This window comes from Talaromyces amestolkiae, assembly GCF_001896365.1.
Source record: "Talaromyces amestolkiae strain CIB chromosome Unknown scaffold9.1, whole genome shotgun sequence".
Lineage (NCBI taxonomy): Eukaryota > Fungi > Ascomycota > Eurotiomycetes > Eurotiales > Trichocomaceae > Talaromyces > Talaromyces amestolkiae.
The window spans coordinates 1187135-1210057 of NW_024468045.1; the positions used below are offsets into that span (position 1 = coordinate 1187135).

General features: G+C 47.5%; 10 protein-coding genes across 10 annotated transcripts; 3 read left to right on the top strand and 7 right to left on the bottom strand.

The window, feature by feature from the left end:
- Positions 1-377: 377 nt before the first annotated feature.
- On the bottom strand, positions 378-3763 carry BHQ10_005404 (uncharacterized protein; the record flags this gene model as incomplete). Its single annotated transcript, XM_040877877.1, has 5 exons — positions 378-1440; positions 1490-2301; positions 2351-2394; positions 2446-2584; positions 3575-3763. 5 exons carry the CDS (start codon positions 3761-3763, stop codon positions 378-380), a joined length of 2247 nt encoding a protein of 748 aa, XP_040733908.1.
- Positions 3764-4120: 357 nt separating this feature from the next.
- BHQ10_005405 (uncharacterized protein) lies at positions 4121-4718 on the top strand (the record flags this gene model as incomplete). The annotated part of the gene is made up of 2 exons (XM_040877878.1): positions 4121-4195; positions 4266-4718. 2 exons carry the CDS (start codon positions 4121-4123, stop codon positions 4716-4718), a joined length of 528 nt encoding a protein of 175 aa, XP_040733909.1.
- Positions 4719-5011: 293 nt separating this feature from the next.
- On the bottom strand, positions 5012-6142 carry BHQ10_005406 (uncharacterized protein; the record flags this gene model as incomplete). The annotated part of the gene is made up of 5 exons (XM_040877879.1): positions 5012-5088; positions 5139-5186; positions 5243-5512; positions 5577-5956; positions 6114-6142. The coding sequence occupies 5 exons, from the start codon at positions 6140-6142 to the stop codon at positions 5012-5014; spliced, it is 804 nt and encodes a 267-aa protein (XP_040733910.1).
- An 858-nt stretch (positions 6143-7000) lies between these two features.
- On the bottom strand, positions 7001-10369 carry BHQ10_005407 (uncharacterized protein; the record flags this gene model as incomplete). Its single annotated transcript, XM_040877880.1, has 1 exon — positions 7001-10369. One exon carries the CDS (start codon positions 10367-10369, stop codon positions 7001-7003), a length of 3369 nt encoding a protein of 1122 aa, XP_040733911.1.
- A 907-nt stretch (positions 10370-11276) lies between these two features.
- BHQ10_005408 (uncharacterized protein) lies at positions 11277-11962 on the top strand (the record flags this gene model as incomplete). Its single annotated transcript, XM_040877881.1, has 3 exons — positions 11277-11385; positions 11450-11719; positions 11790-11962. 3 exons carry the CDS (start codon positions 11277-11279, stop codon positions 11960-11962), a joined length of 552 nt encoding a protein of 183 aa, XP_040733912.1.
- A 205-nt stretch (positions 11963-12167) lies between these two features.
- Positions 12168-13280, bottom strand: BHQ10_005409 (uncharacterized protein; the record flags this gene model as incomplete). The annotated part of the gene is made up of 1 exon (XM_040877882.1): positions 12168-13280. One exon carries the CDS (start codon positions 13278-13280, stop codon positions 12168-12170), a length of 1113 nt encoding a protein of 370 aa, XP_040733913.1.
- A 1791-nt stretch (positions 13281-15071) lies between these two features.
- Positions 15072-15848, bottom strand: BHQ10_005410 (uncharacterized protein; the record flags this gene model as incomplete). The annotated part of the gene is made up of 1 exon (XM_040877884.1): positions 15072-15848. The coding sequence occupies one exon, from the start codon at positions 15846-15848 to the stop codon at positions 15072-15074; it is 777 nt and encodes a 258-aa protein (XP_040733914.1).
- A 645-nt stretch (positions 15849-16493) lies between these two features.
- BHQ10_005411 (uncharacterized protein) lies at positions 16494-17210 on the top strand (the record flags this gene model as incomplete). The annotated part of the gene is made up of 1 exon (XM_040877885.1): positions 16494-17210. The coding sequence occupies one exon, from the start codon at positions 16494-16496 to the stop codon at positions 17208-17210; it is 717 nt and encodes a 238-aa protein (XP_040733915.1).
- A 421-nt stretch (positions 17211-17631) lies between these two features.
- On the bottom strand, positions 17632-20990 carry BHQ10_005412 (uncharacterized protein; the record flags this gene model as incomplete). The annotated part of the gene is made up of 2 exons (XM_040877886.1): positions 17632-20731; positions 20800-20990. 2 exons carry the CDS (start codon positions 20988-20990, stop codon positions 17632-17634), a joined length of 3291 nt encoding a protein of 1096 aa, XP_040733916.1.
- Positions 20991-22396: 1406 nt separating this feature from the next.
- BHQ10_005413 (uncharacterized protein) lies at positions 22397-22788 on the bottom strand (the record flags this gene model as incomplete). Its single annotated transcript, XM_040877887.1, has 3 exons — positions 22397-22585; positions 22643-22723; positions 22786-22788. 3 exons carry the CDS (start codon positions 22786-22788, stop codon positions 22397-22399), a joined length of 273 nt encoding a protein of 90 aa, XP_040733917.1.
- Positions 22789-22923: the final 135 nt, after the last annotated feature.

Genomic DNA, 22923 nt, shown 5'->3' on the forward strand with positions numbered 1-22923 from the left:
TGGTCCTAGATTGATGGAGCTGGATGGAAGTGTTGATGTTGATGTTGTCTGAGGTAAATAAGGCGATTGGTGGCGAGCAAGGGCAATCCCCCACTTTCCTCCACATTTGGCTGCTTATCAGCTTATCACATATCGCATCTCGAAGAATAGGTCATCGTTGATATCACTCTTCTATGTATTAGATATCTAGCTAAATACAAGAACCTCGCAAGAAACATTTTTGGTATTGCAACTGTGATTACGAGCATTTTTGAAGGCGCAGGGAAAAAAAAGAAGTTCGCGCAACCCCATGTATGCGTCTTGTTCAAAAAACCAACCCCGAGAACGCCACGCACCTCCGATGAATAGATCTGGAATGAAGAGAGATATAGTGACAATCATGGAAGATAAGCACCTCCAGCAACAATCAAATTCATGTTTGTAAACTTGACTTTGTACACCGGGCTCTTTTTCGTGGGGAAAGCACTGATCTGGTCAGGGGTTACAACATTCTCTTTACCCTTCTTCTTGCTGCCGCCAGGTCCTACCGTGGCAGAAGGTTGAGCGGCGGAAGAAGTCGTATTGGTATCAACTTTGACGCCAGTGCTAGTATCGGTGGCCAATCGTGTTGCGTTGGTTGATAGTTCGGCTGCTGGTGGTGCGATATCCCATACACGCACAGTATTGTCTGCGCCTGATGAGACTAGAACGGTAGACTCCACGCTCCAGTCTAAAGACCAGATACCACCCTTACCATGTCCACGCATACGCTTCAACAGACGACCGGGTGCTAGATCCCACAAGAAGATAGATCCGTGGTCATCGGCCGATGCAAGCAGCTTGCCGTTGCGACTGCAGGCAAGAGCTGTAATGTTGCCAGTATGACCGGTAAACATACGCACGGCATTTCCAGTGGTCACAGCCCACATACGAACTGTGCGATCCGAGCTTCCAGTAAAAACGTATGCAGAGTTTGGATGGAAACAGACACAATCAACGTCTTGATCATGGCCTGCAAAGATACGCTGCTGCCGGATTCGATCAGTGGCCCACAATCGTGCTGTTTTGTCATGGCCACCAGACACAAAGTAATAACCGAACGGACCCCAGCTAAGATCCCAAACGGGCTGATCATGTCCTTTGTATACAACCATGCATTGCCACAAGTCGAGTGACCAGAGTCGGATGGTCTTGTCCGCTGAAGATGAAAGGAGCCATCGAGCATTTGTTGGGGCCATTTCACCTTCTGACCGTTGTGCTGATGGGGCGAACTTGACGGCGTAAACAGGCCCCGAATGACCAAAGAGACGTTTCGAGTTGGAAGGTGTGCTTGTGTGCTCTTCTACACCTTCGTGGGTAGCCTTGATAGCTTTGCCGTCAAGGCTCCAAACTCGGATATACGAGTCTTCAAAACCCGCAGCAACCAGCATGTTGTCATCAGAAAAATCGGTGCAAATCATTCTGCGGAAGTTAGTGGCTAGCAAGAAAATAGATATTTGTCAAAACTTACCGATCATAAGTATTGTGAAACGTGAAGAGACAGACAGAACATGCGACACCGACCCCTCCAGTGCGACCCTCAATGCGAAAACGATCACGATTCTCCTTGACGCGCTGCACCTCCATGGCAACATCACGAGCAGTCGATGGAGGATATGCAATCTCAGCATGTGAAGGCGCATCATCATCCTCTTCCTTTTTGATCATCTGGTCGTACTCTTGAACAAGTGTATTGCGACCTGGAGCAGGTGGGTTCTTGGAATCGTGTTCTTCAAGCTCAGCGCGTACATCGCTTTCTAGTTCTGGTTCTGGTGGTAGCTTTCCAAGTCGCAATTTGGGTAGTGTACCGGCCATAGCAGGGTTATCACCGGTGTAGGCAGATCCAGGATGATGCCCAGGTATGCCTTCATCCTCCGCTGGAAATGTCGTCTGATCAGCACGACCCAGCATTGCTGCGAAACTGAAGCGTTCGTCGGCTGCGCGATCCTTGGTGACGATACTGCAGTAACTGCTGAGAATCGCAGACATAACAGCGCCTCCTTCTTTCGACTTGCTTTCCAAAAATTGCATCAAGTTTGAGAACGCAGGGTTGCTTAGGATAACGCGGTACTTGTTTCCTCGGTATAACTTTGCGGTCGCGTTGTCCTGGACATGTTCTGGCAGGCTAATCTTCTGCAGTGATCGAATATCTTCGCTGTGCTCGGGTAGGAATAGATTCTTATTTGCACTAAAGAATTGTTCTGCATCTTGAGGGTAGAGAGCGGTTGCCAAGTCCAAAAATGAATAAACGAAGAGAGGCCAGAGTAATCGTCGAAGTTCGGGCTGTTCATGGTAAGCGACAGTGAACGACTAAATTAGACAGTTGTCCTACCTTGTAAAGGTCGAGATTGTCTTCAATCCAATTCTTGAGTAGGTCTGATATTTATTAGTGCGAAGCTTGATCATGAACGGGATATAATAACATACCAAATCCGTTCCTGTACTTTGGTCGTTGGTTTTCGTTAAGTTGAGGTAGAGATCTGCCGTCGATATCTTGACTCGCAGATTCCATACGAAGCATAGCCTCAGTTCTGGTGTAACCCTTCTTGGCTAAGTAGTCGATGACCTAGATGAAAAGATTAGTCCATGTCAATATAAGGCAAGCAAATCAACGCGTCTGTGCCTCTGGTCGTGCCTCTGTTTCGTCCATGATGCATGTCCAGGTGTTAGCTTGATGGCAAAGGTCAAATGCTTGTGGGGTTTGGAAGCTTCGTGTAACAGTATGTTGCATGTCAGTCATTCAAAGTAGAAGAGCTCAATAAGAGAAACAAAGACCTTGAATCTGAGTCTTAATATGTCATCAATGTCAAGTGTCGTCCGGTGAAACGAGTCTTTGACAGTGTGATTGCTGGGAATTTGACGAGCGTGCCTTACAACTCGAGATGCTGGCCAAGTCATCTTTTCGCGTCCATGGGCCCCTCAAAAGAATATACACAGGTACAGAAGTCCTATATTCTGGATAGCTCCATGCACACCCCCAAAAAACACACATGTGTACAGCCACCAAACGCGTGATTCCTCCTAGCTGCCTTTCACCACCCAGCTGCTTTGTGCATGCGGTGACGACCATCAAACAGATAGGCCCTGATACAAAGGTACTGATTCTGGTTGTTTCCCGACACATATGTCTGACCAGTCACAAGCATGTGATTCGTCGTGTCGCCCTTTCGGCATCCTGTCGGCCTTTCGGCATACAGCCGCTTTGCACATACGATGACCACCACATCAAACAGATAGCCCTGGTGACCTTGCAACCTCCCCATAGAGCATACCCGGTAATTAATTACCATATTGAAATCGCACATGGAAGCCTTTTCACCCTCGATCCCCTTTTGTACATGCCAAGCATTCTAACAAATGGACTATCCACTGATGGGGTCTCACGATGCAGAATACGTTGCAAAGCTTCTACCGGTATGTGATCAAGAGGCAAGCTCATGGACGCGAGAAGACTTTTCCAGATTGTCCACAACGAACACACCAATCCGATCACCCAATCATGCATCACAGAGGCACAGAGGCACAGACACTTAAAACGAAACAAACATGAACTTACAATCTGATTCAAATTCTGCTGCGAAACAGGCGCAGGCGAAGGCCCCGAGGGACCAGGAGTCGTAGGCGTATGGACTACCGGTGGGTTAGCAGCGATAGGCTGCTGTTGAGGCACCGGCATAGAGGCATTGGGGCCGATGCTGCCACTGCGCGGCGCAGGGCTGGGGGCACCACCGCCAGGTGCGGACATGTTGACTTGTAATTCCTCTCTGCTGAGTTTCGTCCGGATAACTCTCTAGTAGTGAGAATTATAATCAGGGCGATATGAGCTTGAACAATGGTGAGATGAAACGAAGTCTATCAAGATGGATTTTTGAGGTCCCAGGATGGAGAGACTTTGTATGATCGCGACCGGGAAGGCGCCTTCTTGATATTGCGCTAGACTATATGTGGCTTAGTTAATCTGTTGAGTGGAGATTTCCCCAATCGATATGAGCGCACGTGATTATGTTTGCTTCTCTAACATTTAATTACTTTCTTAACGATACAAGACAGCTGAGCAACGTATTCCGATCGGCGACTATCTAGTCGCAGAGATCAAGTCAGTATGGATGAGTCTACCCCAAACAGTCAGACCTTCTCATCCGCCGATCGGATCAGGCAGTTGAATGAAATTGACAAAGTACACATCTCTTTCGCGAGGTCTCTCGAGGGGAAAATGAGAGCTAACAATTATTCTCTTATTAATCTAGGACATCGCGAAACTTGTCAACTCCGCTGGTCTAGCCATACAAGCCTTAACTAACGCGAAATCTACTGGAACCACAACCGGCAACACAGTCACCGAGCGCAAAGCCGCGTTCAAGGATTCAACCTCACAATACTTCTCGCTTTTATCGTCGATCGATGTTCGACTGAGACGGCAGGTCTATGCGCTAGAAGAAGCGGGAATACTGGAGGCCGAGTCGTCCACTGCGACCACTGTGTCATTCAAAAATGACACTGTTACTACGACTGGCGCGGGGGCCGGTGGCACAGGAACAGCCGCGGGCACGTTCAATCCTCTCGAGATCAGCTGGCTGAATAGTCGCAAGGATACTGTAGGAAAAGATAAAGAGGCGGAATCATGGGCTGCTGCACGAGAGTTTTTGAATCGAGCTCGAGATGATTCTTCGAAGAGTGAAGCGATGGATACCGATTCGTGACACCATTTGAGAGTTTATATAACAACGATTAATACACTCTACCGGCCTATATTGCTTGGAAATAACTATGACATCTTTTGGAGCTTGGGCACTATCTGGGTACCATCGCTATTCCGGACACAACAATCGTACAACGCACCTCGAAATGACGGCACGAGGGAATTATGGCTGCAGTGCAGATAACATGTTTCTCCAAAGACGAGTCTCATTTATTTACAGGGGCAGGCTATGGCCAGTATTAGACACAGAAACAAGCCGGGGAAGTTGGTGGTTCGTGATTAAGTGCATCGCATTTATTTCTTGCTCATAGAGTTGATCATCTCGCGATGAGCGGCTCTTTCTTGGTTTGTCTCTGAAAGAGGAGCGATGCCTGCATGGAAAGTTAGCAAAGTATCAACTATGCAAAGGCGGAGAACTCACTTCGAAGATCCCCAACAACATCCTTGGCTTTTCCAAAGTAGACCTCCTCTGTTCACTAGTCAGTTTTCTTCGGTAGACACATAGCTCAAGGTTAGAGAACGCACGCAACAAGTTCCTCATTTTCAATTCCATATCTTCCACAAGACGACCAACATTTGCAACATGGCTGGCGTCAGACTCAAACGGCAGATCAGCCTCGACTTGTCGTGTCATGTTTCCACTCAGATTCATTTCTCCCAGGGCATCGCTCTCATTCGACAAATGTAGAATCACGGTGCTGGTCAATTTGTAATGCGTCATGCGAGCACGGTCGGTAGCCTCGAAGACGTGAATGCTATCCCACGCTCCAGAGCTCTTTCCACCGGGTGTGACACCTAAACCAACCATCGTCAGCCCAACAAGGCCCTTCAACATCATGATTGAAGGTGCAAAACAAACCCTTCTTCAATAAGACAACCCCGGCAAATCCATCATCCAAATCCCAAAAATAAACACTCCCCACTCCACCCTCATAATACAGCTCCCGATAAACATCGAATGCCTCATTCGCCGCAACCTCTAATTTACGTACCCTCTCACTGGGCACCGTGCCATCTTCTATGGGCGGATCAAACTCGTTGCTCCACGGCGAGCGATAGCTGTCTCCATCGCGGTTGTAGTCGCATAGCAAGTAGTCGCGGTTAGTTTTGAGGCATCGTCGGACTTCAAGCGGTTGATCGACGGAGGCGAGGAGGTCTTCGGTGAGGTCGGGCACGAGGTTTGTGATTGATTGCAAGTTCTTGCCGGTGTCGCGCGGGGAGAGGCGGCGGAGGAGGTCGCTTTGGGCTGGTATTAGTTGAAGGAATTCATACGAAGCTGTAGTAGTAACACGCGGGGTAGGTGATGGGGAAGCTGAAGATGTAGGCAGTCGCGAATCATTCCAAATTGAATTGGCATAGTCATGACATCTCATAGAAGAAGGATAAAAGAACTTACAGAGCGCTGTCGAATTGTGTGTCGGCCATGTTTGCGGTGTGAGCTGTGAGTTGCAAAAGCAACAACAACACATGGCTTGAGGGACTCGGAGACTTGGAGACGATCCGCGGCTTTTCTTAGCAAGCTCAGCCGCCCTTAAATATTATTTGTAAATGTCTTAAAATGCGCTTGTTTCAGTTATGTAGAATGTTAAAGTATAAAAATACTAAATAAATATCTATCAATCTATAAGAATATAATTCACAACACTCCTCATTCGGAAACAACCCACGTATTGGGTGGTGATGGTGGTGGTCCTACTGCCCCGACAGAATACCTAGCTCGAACGGTATTAGACGACGGTAGGCACAGAGTACCTACAGTGAGCGAAGTTTCATTCAAACTTACCAAGCGTGGGATGACATCCACATGGACAAAACGGATTACTATTGCCAATGAAGAATAGAGGTTGTGACTAGATGAAAGAAKCCGGACGAGTCTTTGATTAACAATTGATCCAAAGACTTCTATGCGACATCCCGCCAGTGAAAGAGGGTATATGTGAGGGCGTTGATATTGGTGTAAGAATTTGCATAAACCATATGTGCCCATGTAGGAATGAAATGTATGATTAGTGTAAGAATTCGTCTGAGTTATATAAATGAGAAGATAGAAACGTCAGGGTTATGGAAACAAGACCTGAAGTATTTATTTGCATTTTTTAATTATTTTGTGTTATTGAATTATCTTGTATATTTACTACAGCATTAGTGAACATGTTTAATTGAGCAGCATGTTGAGCTTCTAAGGCTGTTGTAGTTAAGATATTTACATGCCTCTGACCCAGCCCAAGATAGGTTGTAGATACCAAGAAATCGTGCCAAAGAAACATAAATAGAGTGTGATCATTAACTGAAGAAATCGAAACCATCATCGTCGTCATTGTCATCACTATCAAACACTGTCGGTCTGGATTTGGACTTTCTAGATTCAACTTGCTGGGCGAGTGTTTCGATGTCTGGAAAATCAACATCTGACGCATCCATGCCACTGATTTGAGAGACAAAAAAAGGGTTGTGGTTATCCTCGTCATTTTCATTAGCATATGGTGTACACATCAAGGGGGATTCAGGCAGCGGGGGCTTCATTTGGCGCGGAGGTGACGGGCTTTTAACTCGTCGATTTGCATTGCTTTTCGTGGTTTTTGGAGTGTCAGATGTTATAGATTTACTTGACTTCTTGTTGGAAACAGTTGAAACTTTTTTTGTCGGTAATGTACTGGCCTTTCGTCGGATGCCCTCAAGAATCGAGTTATATTTCTCATCGCAGTCGGGTAGTGTTGCTTCCATCTTTTGCAAAGCCCCAACCATTCGTCGTGTCGAAGATCCGTGTGGTACCGATTTCGTGGGTCGATGGATTCGTTGCAGACTTGGAAAAGCGTCATTACGTGGTCGACAGATGAATTGAGGTGTTGTGCCCCCAATATTGCGGTATCTAACGTCTAATTCGCGCTCTTCGTCTGGCGTCAAGGTTACTTCCCCGAAGGTTGGAACCTTGACAACTTCAACAATCTTCGGCTGAGGTTTTCGCTTCTTCGGCTCCGGTGTCTTCGTCTTTCCTCCTTGTAGCATACTGCGGATATCACCACCCTCCTCACCAAATCGAGAAGCCTTGGTAAACCCAGTCTCGACTCCGTCGGGCATATGAAACTTCTTAGGAGGCCTTTTCGGCGCACGCCCCTTCTTCTTCGGCTCAGGCAGATCTGCCTGCGAGTTCTCGAGTGGAATTTCAACTACTCGCTTGTCCACTGTAGGCTTCATATCCTTTGGCAAGATGCGTGCTGACTTATCGTCATGAAACTCAAACCGAGTGCCGCTAGCGATGAGTTCTTGCATCTTTTCGTAGTTATCTTTCGCTTTGATGTATGATTCTTCCTCCTTTCCTTGCATTAGCAGCAATTTGATATTGCCAGCACGCTTTCGTCCAGTACGGCCCATTCTTTGCAACATTCGGATCGGACTGGCAGAAGAATCGTAACACACAATAAGGTCCACTTCACCAATATCCAGACCCTCCTCACCAATTGACGTCGCGACAATCGTGTTGTAGGTACCATTCTTGAACTTTTCAATGACGCTTAGTTGTGTCTTCTGGTCCATACCTTCAGAGCCCTTGGCACTGGCTTGTCCTACAAAGACATGTGGACGTATTATGGGTTCCTGTCGCCTCAAAACTCTCGTAATTTCCTCGGCACTGTCACGGAAGTGAGCGAAAATCATAACCCTCGTGTTTGATGTTCCAGTTCCATTGGTTCCTTCTCCATTGTCCATGAAATAATTAAGCACCAATTCTCTCAGATAGCCCAGCTTTGGGTGTCCGATGAATTCCGTATCTCGACACCAGGGTTGAAGGTGATCCATAAGCTTTTTGAAATTGTCGTCCTGGACTATAGCGCGCTGAGTTTTGCCGCCCTTCTGGCCATCTGTATTCGACTTGAATGACACTAGGTGATTGTAAAACGGGACAATGCCATGATATTTCAGCAAGTCGATGGAATGTGCTAGACTCGCAAGCACGGTGAAAAGAGCAGTGACTTTGCCTTTCAGCCCAAAGTTTGCGTTTCTACCTGCATCAGATGCCATCCACTGCTGTCGTGCCTTGGTCAGACCAAAAGCAGTCAGCATCATCGGGTCGCGTCCCCAGTAAGCGTTCATGTTCCGAAGCTGGTCGACACTCGATTGCAAGGCCTGCGACATAAGATCCATGCAAAGACTCATCTCTTCCGAATTTGTGAAAGTCTGTACGTCGACATTACGTGCGTGTACATACTCTCTAATATCCAAAGACTGCTCCGTACGAATCTCCACTCTGGCTATGTCCAAACCGTCAATAACGGCTTGAACTGCCTCGACAGTAGAACCAGGAGTAGCAGTAAGTGCCAGTACTCTGAAACTTTGGTTGAAACGTCGTAAAAATTTGACAACTTCAACATAAGCGTAACCACCAGTAGCCCGATGAGCTTCGTCGACGACTAACAAGACAATGCGCTTTGGATCGGCGATACCTGTCTTGAGATCATTGATCAAAGTCTGCGGTGTCATGAAAAATACTCTCTTCGTCTGCCATTCCTCCGCACGAGTTCCAGGGGGAACATTGCCGGTCAGAAGAGTTGTGTGAGAGCGAGGAATACCGGCAATACCCAAACAAGCGGCGACTTGTTGTGAGACCAAGGGTTTTGTCGGGGCGGTGAAAACTATCTGCGCATCTTTTGTCCATCTGAACCAGTTCAACATGACCGTGGCAGCGATGAATGTCTTTCCCAAACCAGTAGGCAAAGCCACCAAAAGATTGTGAAACAATCCCTTCTGCGAGATGTTGAACTGATAGTCTCTGACCGTGCCGATGTTAATCGGATATACCCACGTATCCAATTCATTTTCCACTAATTTATGATGTGTTGGTGGCTCATCTCTCGGCGGCGGAGACACGTTACGAATTGCTTKAGTCGAGTCTCGTGTAGCTAGTTGGAAGAGTGTTGTCTGTCGGAGATTAGTTCGTTGTGATTGGATCGGCCGATTCGAGAATTTTGATGTCGGAGGTCCGGCTTGAGGTGACAAAGAAGGAGACGAATCGAAAGCATCTTCTGGGATATCATCAAGATCAAAGCTCGTCTCTGGCTGTACACCAGCCGCCGTTTGTGTTGTGTTCGACACCCTTTGCACAGGGTCATCAGATTGACCAATGGGGGATCGAATTATACTCTCTTCTTCAAAAGAATGTAGCGAGGCTTCTATCGCCGCTCGCAGATCGTCATCATCGTCTCCGGTGGCATTGCCGGCACTTTTTTGCGTAGTGATCACCTGTTGAACGGCGTGGGCGGGTATATCTGGTTTTTTCCAACGAGGACCTCGAATATGCGATGGACTCGAATGTGGCTGTGTTTGCGACACGAATGTATTCTCTTGAACACTTATTGTCTTCTTCGGCACGTAGATTTTATATTTCGAAGTCTGCTCTTCTTCGCTTTCATCAAATCCAGATTTTCGAAGCGGATGCCGAGGAGTTGGTAGATCATCGTCCCAGTCGTCAGATCCATATTCGCTTGATTGACTTCCGTCCGCTCCATCTGCTGCTTTTCGCGCTATAGCGTCATCGTTCAACCGCCTTCTTTTCGAGGGACGCGTGGAATCCGCATATTTCCTCGGAGAGTCAGAAACAGTATCCTGGCTTGTTACAATGAAGTCGCCCAGCTCCGAGTCACTGAAATCGGTCGGCATTTCTTTCAGTGTGCTGGCTCAAAAGCGGCCTGCTGGCCTTGTGGTGTGGTTTGTGATTTCATTGTTGAGATTTGGCGTCAACGACTGTAGAGGAGGCGCGTCATCCGTCGCGAGAGCACGTGACTTTAATAACTGTCATTCCCAAAAAGGAATAGCGGTGTTTAAGTGTTAATTCCCGTCCAACATCTTCAACCTCTTTAACCTCTTCAATTTATCTCGGCGGTTAGTTCGAAGCTATTCTGCATCATTGTTCGGTTTTTGCATATTTTTGATGGATGAATAAACGTATTACTTGAGACCACGAAATTTTCATGGATTTCGATGACTGAAAGTCCCCTCTGCCCGGAGTGCAAGGATATTTACGGGCATGGTGGAAAATCGAAGAAGCTCAGAATTTCTGTTAGTTCGGGATTCTTTTTGAATCTAAGTTGATACACGTAGGTAAGGCCAAGGGTGGCTCTGGCTCAAGCATGTTGTAAACAGGGTAGGCTGCTGGCCACACCAACTCATCGTACAGACTGTACGGTCTAGAAGAATTTTGTCTGTGTATCCACCCGAAGAATTCCAGTGATGTCAAATGCCACAGTCAAGCCTATCTGGAATTTCTTGGTTAGGCAGGACGACCGGCTTGGCCACGTTCGTTGATGGAATGTGAGAAGCAAGGATACGTCTGTATGTTTACAGTTGCCAAGGGTTCATAGGCATGTCAGGGTTGACCATGGTTCTCATTTATTTCCCTCAAGCTCTTTCGATTCATTGTGTTTGATTGTCTATATCCGTTACTCAGATCGAAATCAACTGTTGTCGTGTGCCAATCGCTTTCTTTTCCACGAATATATCCCCTGGTACCTGTCACTAGCCTTTCAATTTACTGTGTTTCCAGTGCATTCAAAAACAACGCGCAAAGATGAAGCTCAATATCGTCGCCCTTACTGGCTTGGTTGCTCTGGTTGCCTCACAGGATGCCTCTTCGACAACCACTTCGTTGACACCTCAGCAGTCATGCGCAACAAAGTGTACGTTGTGCACCTTCCAAGGAGACACATCAAGACGCAGCTGACCATATCTGCATAACTACAGGCGACCCTACTGATGTATGCTGTAACGCTGCATGCTACCAGGTCCCTTGCCCCGATAACTCTATGGCAAACGAGACCACCGAATGCGCAGCTGCCTGTCCTCAGGGAAATGGTACCGCCGACGAAACCGCGGCCTATGCCAGCTGTCAGCAGGCTTGCTTTAGCTCTTTGTTCTTCACCGGAACTGCTGCGACCAAGGCTACTGCCTCTGGTTCTAAATTCGTTGGTGATGTGTCTGCTACGGCCACCGCCACTAGCACTGGCACTGGAAGTACGTGTTTACCCACTATCCCTGTCTCCTTCAAATTCCACAACAAATTTACTAATACATCGCCATATAGTTGCTGACTCTAACACCAACAATGCCGAGCGAACCGGCTCGTCTCAGAGCTCTGATAGCTCTGCCACTTCCACTGGCAGTCTCACCACTGAATCTGGCTCTGCAAGCCAGATTGGAGTCCAGTTTGGTGTTGCAGGTGTCCTCGGCGCCATGATGGCTGCTTTCTTTCTCTAGTCAATTATATTTGATCCCACAGATTCTCCGGGACTTTCGGCAAGAGGAGCCAGGACTTTCTTTGAATTAGAAACATAGCTATTTGCTTCAACTTCACTTCAGATTCCCTAATTTAAACGCTTGGAACGCTAGTATCTAGACTTCTAAGCACAAAACTGTTCTTGTAGCTATCCATGCATTCATCGTAAATTGTGAGCCTTTCTGATCAAGAGCTGGCATCCACAATCGGCAATCCAATTTTCTCGCTCAGAAAATCCAAAACATCGTCAATCTCATCAGGAACTTTGTACCAATGGCCAAATCCCTCATAAGCCTTCCATGTGACATTCATTTTCAACTTCTTCGACAGTAGCCGTGCCATCTTCTCGCCCAGATGGACAGAAACCTTCGGATCGGCGGATCCATGGCCAAGAAAGACTGGGGTTTTTAAAGCTGGCAAAGATTCTGTACTAGATATTGAAGTCAAGTCCAGTAAATCGCGGACGTGATTGATGGTATCTACGATACCAGAGCGAGGGGCCCTTTCAAAATCCTCGTGAGCTTCAGATTGAAATGGGTCAAAAGCTGCGAGTTCATCTTCTATATTGGCCGAAAATGCATCACTTTCTGCATCACCGAACGAAACAACAATATCGGTCTCGCTTTCTGAGTGATTGTCATCTTCCTCGTCTTCGTCATCATCACTACTTTCACTATCATCAGATTCATCTTCTTCATCGGAAACGCTCTCTTTATGATTCTGGTCATTCTCTTCCTCTGCATCTTCCTCCTCCCCTTCTTTATCATTCGTCATGCTATTCAGCTGTCTTTCAAACGGCAACCACCCGCTCATCCCAAAGAAAGCTCCCAGCCTCTCATTCCCACTTTCGCCAATTCCACCACCAAGCAGAGTGAAAATGCCAGCTGCACATCCCTGGCTCAGTCCCCCAAGGACAATCCTTCGATACCCTGTCTGGGTAGAGTCATCGCTCAAAATTTGTGCTTCGGAATTAATCAATTCTCTCAAGAAAGCTGCCGTCTCCATCAAGCCATCGACTTGTAGATCCGTTCTTTGATTCGGATCATCCAAGCTATAGTTGTCAAACCATTGATTGATCGGAATCTTCTTCAAAACGGTCGATCGGCGCTTTGAAGCAGTGGGAAAGACGAACTTGACCGTAGGTAGACGAGCGGGTAGATTGGCAGAGTCTAGAAGCTCGCGGCCAAATCGCTCGCCATTACTACCTCTGCCGTGAAGGATGATGAATGTATGTGTATGCTGGGAACTTGATGGCTCGACGGTAAGGGGGATAAAATAAGGCTTTTTCTTTCCGTTCATTTTGGCAATAATTTAGCTCGGAACCCCAATCTAAGTAACTTTCTTTCCGTAGTTGCTAGAAGTGCAGTCCAGCGTTGTTACCAACTTGAGGTTATAGATACTCAAAGATCTATGTAAAAACGGGAGAATAGTACACTGAATGTCCCAGAAGTGCAGTTTTTCTTTTCTTCTTTTTTTGGAAAGCAGTTACTTCGATCTGATCACGACACTAGAATAGGTATGTGCTGCCAAAGATACATGTACAAGAGCAACAGTTAGCCGCCCACCCCAGGTCAAGGGATAGACACTGTTTCATCTGGCGCCAGTTTTTCGTCTTGCCGCCACTAACATGTTGAAAACAACAAGGTTTGAACCCTACCATCTGCTATTATTAGTATTTAATTATATATGGAATGACTAAGCCTTGACTGTTATTCGTTACTGAATGTGGCGAATTTTCGATCGATAGGCCAGCCTTCAACGACTTGGAGCTGAGCGATTCGCGTAGCCCTAATGGTTTCTAGTTATGAAAGGCAGGCAGCACGAAGATGACAGTCGTCCTTGGCTATATCTCAAGCCAATTAGTTGTTCTCGCTGTTACCGACAGTTTGGTACCGTCGCAAAAGTCTTCGAGCTCAGAACAATGAATGTATTCTGGTCAGCCAATTGCTAGACTACATTCGTTTTCAATAACTGCTGGCACAGGCGATAGATCTAACGTGATAGGGGGATGTAGACTCATGTTGCATAGGCGCTGGAGTTCATAATAAATATAGAACATCGATTTTGAAACATGGAAGGTATCAGCGTAAAAGGTCATTGAAAGATATGAAATCTACTGTCATAGATGATAAACAAACTTGTATAAAACAAGGCGATCCTGTATACTTCTTTCCGAGGTCGTAAAAGGTCACTGTTATCATCCTCCCTCTTTTCCAATTCTGATACCGATAACCCAACCGCTCAAATCTTCCCTCAGCCTTTCATATTGTCAAATACCTCTTAGCCTGTCAGGAACTCCAATGTCTTCCACACTCGATATATATGTTGGTTTTGGTAATCGTCGAGGTAATGATACCTTGCATTGGATCCTCATGCTTGCAATCCCCGGCACAGACAGATGTACCTGGTACCATGTCACTGGTGGACCAACCCAGACCCGAGGCTACACTCTTCAAATCCAAGCCAACAAAAGGCTCAACAGTTTCGGGCTTTCCGGCAAGAGATTCATCAGTACCATCCCGGCGAGTGAAATCAACAAAGTTAAAGCTGCAGCTCAATCGGTGCCTTTGCAAAGGTGCCAACGCTGGACGACAGCAGTTCTTGGGCAGCTAGAAATAAAGCACCTGGTGCCGCCAGGAACAATGGCCGACTTTGAGAGACAAATAGAGCCTTCGCGTTTCGAGCAGTCCGGCAGTCGGGGGTCTTCTGGTGGAAGTAGAAGCGGCAGCTCCATCGGGAATGGAAGTAGCAGTGGAAGTCATGGAGGAAGTAGTGTCTTCAGTAGTAGATCTCAGGGCAGTCGCCTTACATCACAATATCGCTGAGATGCTTTGCCGCATTCTGAATTATCGTTTCACTGTGTCTGCTCTGGATTCTTATTCCTCTTGGCTTACATGTATAGAACATTTTCTGGTTCATTGGTTGCTTTTTTTTGTTCATGGATTCTTGTTGATAGCTTTATTGTATTTCGTGTTGTTTCTGAAGCTGTGCTGTGCATGGTTTTATCATTATTCATTATTTTGTTTGCCTCTGGCACTGGTTGCTTTGGTCGATGTATGTACTCGAATATTCATTCATCTATTGTTTTCATCAGAAAAGAAGCTCTTGAAGATGCATGAGTGCAGCGTGCTCTAGATAGTAAGGTTTCAATATCTTGTCGACCGTGCCCTCTGCTATCCAACGGCTCTCCCAGTCTGGATAGTACAGGGCCTTCACATATTCCCAATACGAAGGGTAAAAGCCGGCCATCTCCCAGTCGATAATGGCAACAACCTGTCCGTCTCGCACGATGATGTTTCGTGGAGAAATGTCCGAATGTGTAAGAACGATGTCGTGGCTGGGTAAAGCCTTGATGAATTTGGCGATGTGGTCCGCCCAAGAATTCTCTTGTGATAATTTCATAGCCCGAATCAAGCCCTCATGAAACTCGTCCTCGGTATCGTATGGCCCAAATCCACCAAGTTCGACGCAAAAAACCGGGTCTTCACAAGCACTTCCGTCAACAGAGCCGATAAAGTCACCTTTGATTTGATGTAGCTCATCCATGTATCCTTTCAGTTGCGTTATGATATTTTCGCGGTGCTCATCATCCATATCTTCCCAAACATCGCGAAGGACGTCTCCTTCAGCATATTCCATAACAATTACCCCGCGGTTTATGGACTCGTCCACATAGGAATCATAGACCTCCGGAACTGGGACTTTCGTATGACTTCGAACATACCGAAGAGCCTCAGCTTCTGCAAGACGATTTGGCTCACAGAGTTTGACTACCGTCCTGTCATCCACACGGAAGAGGTTGATGAGGTTGTCAGGTACTAAGCGGTTGGAGTCGCTGAATAATGAGGGGTCAATCCTTCGCGTCATTTTATACGAGGCTTTCTTTCACTAGACGTTGAACAGTTCTCGTACGACTCCGAATATTTTCTAGGTATTTCAGTTTTTGAGTTCAAGCACACGAGGTAGTATCATGACGGCGAGTTATACCTAGAGTATTTGCAGTGTCTCGTTCAACGGGAAGAATTTTACCGGTACAACTCACGGAACTAGCAAAATGATATTACCTATTACATGACGGATCGTATTGAGATATGATTCTTGCTATGCGATCACATCGAAATTATTGAAATTTTTTTATTGATCAGACAAGACATATTCTTCTGGGTTCATCGTGATTGTTAAGTGATCTCAGATTAAAGATGGGTTGTTGAGTACGCGGACCAAATTAACGCTCAAAATACTACAACCGTAATAATAGGCGATACGATGACCAGTCAAGGTAAAAGCCGTGTCTGCCAAAATGATGTACCAGGACTAAGAGCGTACATTGTTACCTACTGGGGACTCTGTAATATAGGCCGAACACTGCCTTAAAAATAACCATCGCACGGAAAGTCTAGCCCCAAATGGAGCCTGGAAAGATGAGCCTCCGCTCCCCACTGCCCCGCCTACAGATCTTAAATTCCCAACTGAAATTGAACTTCTACGTATTCCTTCATGGCAACGCGAAACATGGCGACTTCAATTCCTCCACAAGATGAAGAACTCATCGCCTCCATGACAACATACATGGAAACCTGCATGTCCGGCCACGACCCCTCACATAACCCAACGCACGTTCACCGCGTAGTCTCTCTCGCGCACCGCATCTACGCCAGCGAACTCGCTCTCCATCCGGAAACTGCAAGCAACAAATACAACAAAACTGTCATAACCCTCTCCGCTCTTCTGCACGACATAGGCGACCACAAATACCTACCTAAAGACACCAACAATCCAGCTGCCACAGATCCAAAACAACTCGTCTACAACGCCCTAACATCCCACGGCGCAGACACCGAACTCGCCTCTCGCGTCCAAACCATAGTCAATAACGTCTCCTACACAAACGAAACCCGCAATCCGGAACACGTGAAATCACTGATCTCGACGCCGGGCTACCATGAATTAGCGATTGTGCAGGACGCGGATAGATTAGATGCCATTGGCGCAGTGGGGATTGCGCGCACGTTTACATATCTCGGTTCTCAGGGTGAGAAACGGAAAGAAAAGGCAGACCAAAAACCGTGGGAGCTGGAGGAGTCGATTGAGCATTTTGGAGAGAAGCTGGAAAAATTAGAGGGGATGATGAAGACGAATACAGGCAAAGAAATTGCGAGGGAGAGGACGAGACGACTCAAAGTTTTCAAGGAGTGGTGGGTTGATGAGACTGCTCCTTTTGCTTCTTAGGGGTTTAGGGAGAGAAGAAGTACCTAGGTATGTTATGCATATATTCAAACTAAGCAAAGCAAGCGTCTATATCGAGTAAAAAGCAAAAACCTTTTTCTTGGTTTTCTATGTTATGCTTCTTTTTTTGGGGGGATTTCGATGAGTTCGTAAAGGACTGCATAAACTCAATGGCTGCGTGGAGAGGGTATGAATGCAATGTGCGTCATCAACTCGTCTTCAAGTCGTTGAGCATCAAAGACGGTGACAATCGATATCAACATGTGTTGAACACCTGTGCAGAAGAGAGCAAGACGCCAAAACACCTGAATTAATAGCCAACATCGAAATATCCAAACCCCAAAAATGTAAAACAAATGCAACCTAAACTCCAAATCCTGATGTTTCCAAGCAGATGATTCATATTAGAAGAGCAAACGATTCATCAGACTCGATCTCGTGCAAAATCCAATATATCGCAGTCATTCTCGAAAAATCCTCCGTCGTCGTCTGCTGGTGACGCAACAGATGGCACATCTGCATGTCTCTTCTTTCTCCTCGTCGTGATGACTACTTCTTCAACTTGATCTGTGCTGTTTCCAAGTCTGATCAGATTTTCCATCTCCGGTGCACCACTCAATCGATCCATGACTTCCTCTTCCTCTTCATCACTCTGGTTGATTGGTCGCACGTGAAGCCTCTGAGTAGCAATGTCATTTCCGAATACCCAAGGCCCCTGGGCGTGGCCGGAAATAGGGGCCGCATCAGTAAAAACATGCAAATTTACCCTTCGGTCAGTATGGAAAGGCTGATAAGGAGTATTGGTTTCAATCTCTGCTTGCGATAATGGTTGAAACTTCATTTTTGACGCCGAGGAAGAATGCGGTACGTGAGACGGCAATGTCCAGCTTCCGTTGATATGTCCATCGGCAGGTAGACCAATCTGCAGTGGCCCGCATGGGTTCCGCAAGTAAGATGGAAGCTTGAGCTCAAGAACCTTTGCCCCAATCACGGGCTGTTGTCGTCTTCCTTTTTGTCTGTCCGTGTGGCATTTGATCTTATACAATTTGAATATGCCATAGTCCACAACACCTAATAAACACTCATTGCGAGTAGGTATCCAAACTACACGAAATGGTACAGGGTCTCTAGAGAAGCCGGCCAGATGCAGTCGATTCTCTCCCACATGACGTAGTGTATTGACAGTACCAGTCGCAGCGCCCATCGATTTGCTTAATCCTGCTGCTACCGCTTTACCGCCAATTCCAGCCGCAGTGCCAAAGCTAGACGTTGCAGAAAAGTTGGCCCCAACACTAGGAGCGCGGCCTCTCACTGCCGCAAGGATGGGCTGCGTCGAGCCTCCGACGAGTTTCATCGCGGCAGCAAATGGGCTTGAAGATCCCGATTCCTCTAGATTAGGCGTTGCTGATGGCTTTTCTTCAGGCTTGTTGCGCTTGGACTTGGACTGCACTCGTCGTAGGGGTGGCCATTGAAAGGCGGGTCGAGGAACGTCAAAAACGTGTACTGTCCCTTTGCGTGTAACCACGGCAAATCTCTCTCCGATTGGGTGCGTCCAAACTACATCAACAATATTCGACGTAGTCAGACGTGAATAGCGTGCCACCAATCGCACATGAGCTGTAGCAGCACTGTTGCTTGCCAACTCATCAGACAAGAAGACAGCAGATCTGCAATTCTTGGCTTGCATAAGATCCCACACATATTGCACATCGCCTTTCCGGCTGGCGCTGAGCAGCATATGTCCGTTGGGCCCAAATGACAGAAAGCTGCACCCATTTGGAGGTTGAAAAGTAGCTATAATCGCGGATGCGGGTCCTTTCGAATCGTGCCCCTCCTCCATCCTCTTCAAGTCAAAGATCGAAATCAAGTCCGGCTCTGATGGCGGTGTTCCCGCAGTCTCCTGTCCGTGAGTAGGAGGGAACAAGCCATGCGCTCCCTGTTGTGATTCGAACTGCGGAGAGCGACGAGAGATGCCATTCTGCGCTTGCTGATCTTTGTTCCAGTAGTTATTCCATGCCTGAAGTCCTTGATCTCCCATCCATCGAGCACCTTTGACGAGTTCTTGGGCCACACCTCGAGCAACTTTATCAAATAAGCTTTCGCCCTCTCCTAGGTCTGTGGCGCAGTTGACAGCAGGCTTTGATGGGGGTATGTGAGTATCAAGTCCAGGTAACCTCTTCTGGATAAGGTGCACAGGTACTTTTCCTGAAGGAGGAGCTCTTGCTGTAGATGCGGGTGGAACAACAGCTAGCCACCGCCCATGCACAGACATAATAGGACTTTCCACAACCGTCCCATGCTGTCCATCAATCTGAGATCCATCGGGATCTGTAGAGCTTGATGAAGTGGAGTAGCGCCTGGACTCTCTTGTTTGAATACTGGTCCACGTTTTCCCAAGACACTGATATCCAGCAGCAGACGGTACAACCCCATAGATAAATACTTCGCCACTTACACCACAAGCAACAACAAGGTAATTGTGAGTAGCGTGTAGTTTCAAATTTCCAACAGGGGGTGGCGCCAACAACGACAAATTTGGATAATTGTCAAAACAAGGAGCAGGTTTGCTCTGAAAAAGGCTTGTGATGTGCTCTCCGGTCTTGATAGAGTAGATCTCCACGCTGGTTTGATATACCGTTTCCTCTTTGCTTTGGGGTCTTTGCTCACTGGATGCCGGTTTCACTGGCAAGCCCGGAAGGATCTCATTCTGTTCGGATCCCACAGAAGAAATCTCTGCAGCTTCTTCTTTGTGAGCCATGGGACCGTGAAGAATAACGGCTACATGGGGACGTGAAGACGCGTATGGATCGTATCTGGATGTATTTGACAGAATCTTGGCTTCCAAGACACGGCCATTCAACCCAGTCAGACTCCCCACGGTGCGAGCTCTCTGGTCCTCGACCGCCAAAACATCCAGCCCCCCATCAGTCCCTACTACAAGTACTCGTCCTCCCATCTTGCTTGACTTGAGGGACTGTTCGGATATAATATCCCAGCCGCAGAATGAGTATTGACTATCCGTACCAAGTCGATTTGGCGTCGGAATGTCAACTTCCGGGGCGCCATAGAAATGAGCCTGGGGGAGGTGAGGTAATGGGGGCTGCGTTTGGAGATGGCTGCCCATAGAATGGCGCTTCTGTCGGTCTACCGAACGATGAGGTGACGGCGTAATGCCGTAGTGACCGTAGCTTGTACTTGTAGGCCTTGCCCTAGCTGGTGGAGGGGACGCCGAAGAGGATATGAGACTACCGAATCCTGGACGTTCAAAGGGGAGCGGAATACCTAGTGGTGAATCGCTGCTAAATCCAGGATCAGGTAGATCAGTCGGAGGACTCTTCCCGAACGGAACTGATTTTGCCCATGCTCCTGTCCGTGTGGCGGTATCACTTTCGACATGGTTGATGGAGCCTAACGCGTCTAACACCGGCGAGACCGATGACAAAGCAGGGTTGGTGACAGCCGGGGTGAAGACATTTCCGGGGTATGAGGATGGGTCTGATTGGGACGGTGGTGAGAATTGGATACTATGACGATATACAAATTAGCCGGGGGTTGCCGCTGTGAGCTTCAAAGAACAAGGAAGCACACGTACTCGTTTGACTCCATGGGCGGTATGGATTTGGCTGGTGTATCTTTTCCTTTAGATCCATTCTTATCCTTTCCCTTCTTCTTCTTTTTTCCGGTTGGTTCTGGCACGGGGATGGGGTTGTTAGTTGGAGGGCTTTCGTTGAAGAGGAGTTGGTTATCGGGACGGAAGAAACCCTCTGACTCTGCGGGGGGCATCCACGAAGCTTGTTTGGACGGTGAACGCCAGGGTCTGGCGTTAGGCGTGTTTAAAATGTTGTATTACACACTCGGAGCGACCAGGCTCCTTCTGGGTGTGGATTATCGGACTGTTCCTTGCGATGAGGGGATGATGCGTCCCAAGTGAGGTCGGTGAGGAGATGAGACGGAAGACAACCTTTCGGGGTAAACAGTCGGCGACACGTTTGAAGCGTTATCGGAATTTGGCCTAGATAATCACGATGTGGGCAATAAGTTGAGCGGTCACAGACACGCGCAACGAGAGATCATATAGTGTTTCCAGAACACTGTACGGAATTATGCTGTCGTGTTTGTATCTCAAGCGAACGAGGACGGTCCAGGATAGATCATATACCGAGCTGATTGGATGTAAAGAGCTCCTTGGCGCAGGAATGACGCAATACCAATACACGTTGCACCGTGGAAGACGAAGCTTGAGAGTGAAAGACGAGTTTGGATAGCTATGCGTACGAGTAACAGTTTGTCTGGTATGGGGATGTTGCAAAGAGGTTGAGTTGGGGAGATGTTGAGGAGAAGACGCGGATAGCGGCGGTACTAGCAGCAGCGATACGGGAGTGGCAGCACTCTGGAGGGAGGAGCATATCAGGTGGGGGAGGGGGAAGGTGCATGATAGTCAGGTCCCAAGGGGAAGGAGCTAAGTGCGGATGCCGTAACCCTCTCCCCTCTGTTATCCTTGCTTTCTACTAGCACTACTACCAGCAGACTACGTCCTAGCTACATAGTATGGGATAGCGTGGGGTATGCTCTGTGCACGTGTTGGCAGCATTCCTTTCCACTACGTAGTACGAGCCATCCCCGACACATGACGCGACGAATGGACGACCTGTCGGTGAAGTCACTGCCACGATGACAGCGCCATGGTAGAACACCGCGAGAACAGGTCGAGTGAGCCATCGATCTTGGTCGTCCGAGCCATGGTCAAGTATGCTGGAACCCGACGCAAACCATTGCAGCTAGCGTCAGGTGATGAGATGGACTCGATCACGGGTTCTTTACCATACCTTGTCCTGTCATATACTACTGTCAAAGCAATCATCGCTACGTCCATCTGATTGGACTAGTTATAGGAGCTGACTCAAGGTTGTGTATAGTCGGGATATGTCTTGCATCCGCCCTGCATAACAGAACCGTCACTAAGATGTTGGTAGCATAGTGTTGATTAGATATTTATACAGACGTGATGCGTATTTGCGGTCGCCAAGCTGACTAATATAGGCAACTGAACAGTATAACCCAGAACCACTCCCGATCATACATCACAGAAGGCAGTTTTTCAACAGGACTGAACCTTTAATTCGATTGTCCGAATATAACCCTACCGCCCGGCAGGATACAAGGTGTAGACCATGCCCGAGTTCGGTAGCTTATGTTTTCTTCTTGCTGGCCGCCACCTTGGCCTTCGCAGCCTTCTTTCTGCTGCTGCGAATCATCATAATTCCGAGGAATGATCCGACCACTGTCGAGCCCAGGAGAGTGAGAATGACGGGAATTCGAATCGCCCAAACACGGGGAGGGAAGAGGTCATGGAGAGGATGTCCTTGGTCAACAAAGGGCTAGTAGAACATTCGGTCAGTAAGCCATGATAATTTCGACCTGAGTTCTTCACATACCATCAACAGAGTCCATGCCGTGTAGTATAGAAAGATCGCTGTTGCGACCAGGAGCATTGCAGAACCAACAAGTGGACCGAGCTGTAGAAATAATCATGTTAGCTTCGACATCTGTAGGCGGAACAATAAAGTGGTTAATGTACCATAATGATCAATTTCTGCCCGGTATTCCTGTTATTAAAGAGGTACGCAAGTGTTGTTGGATGGACTTCATGGAAGCTCCCCTTAATCTGGCCAGATTGATTTGAGATCACGTGATAGTACCGCCAGTGGCGCATGTT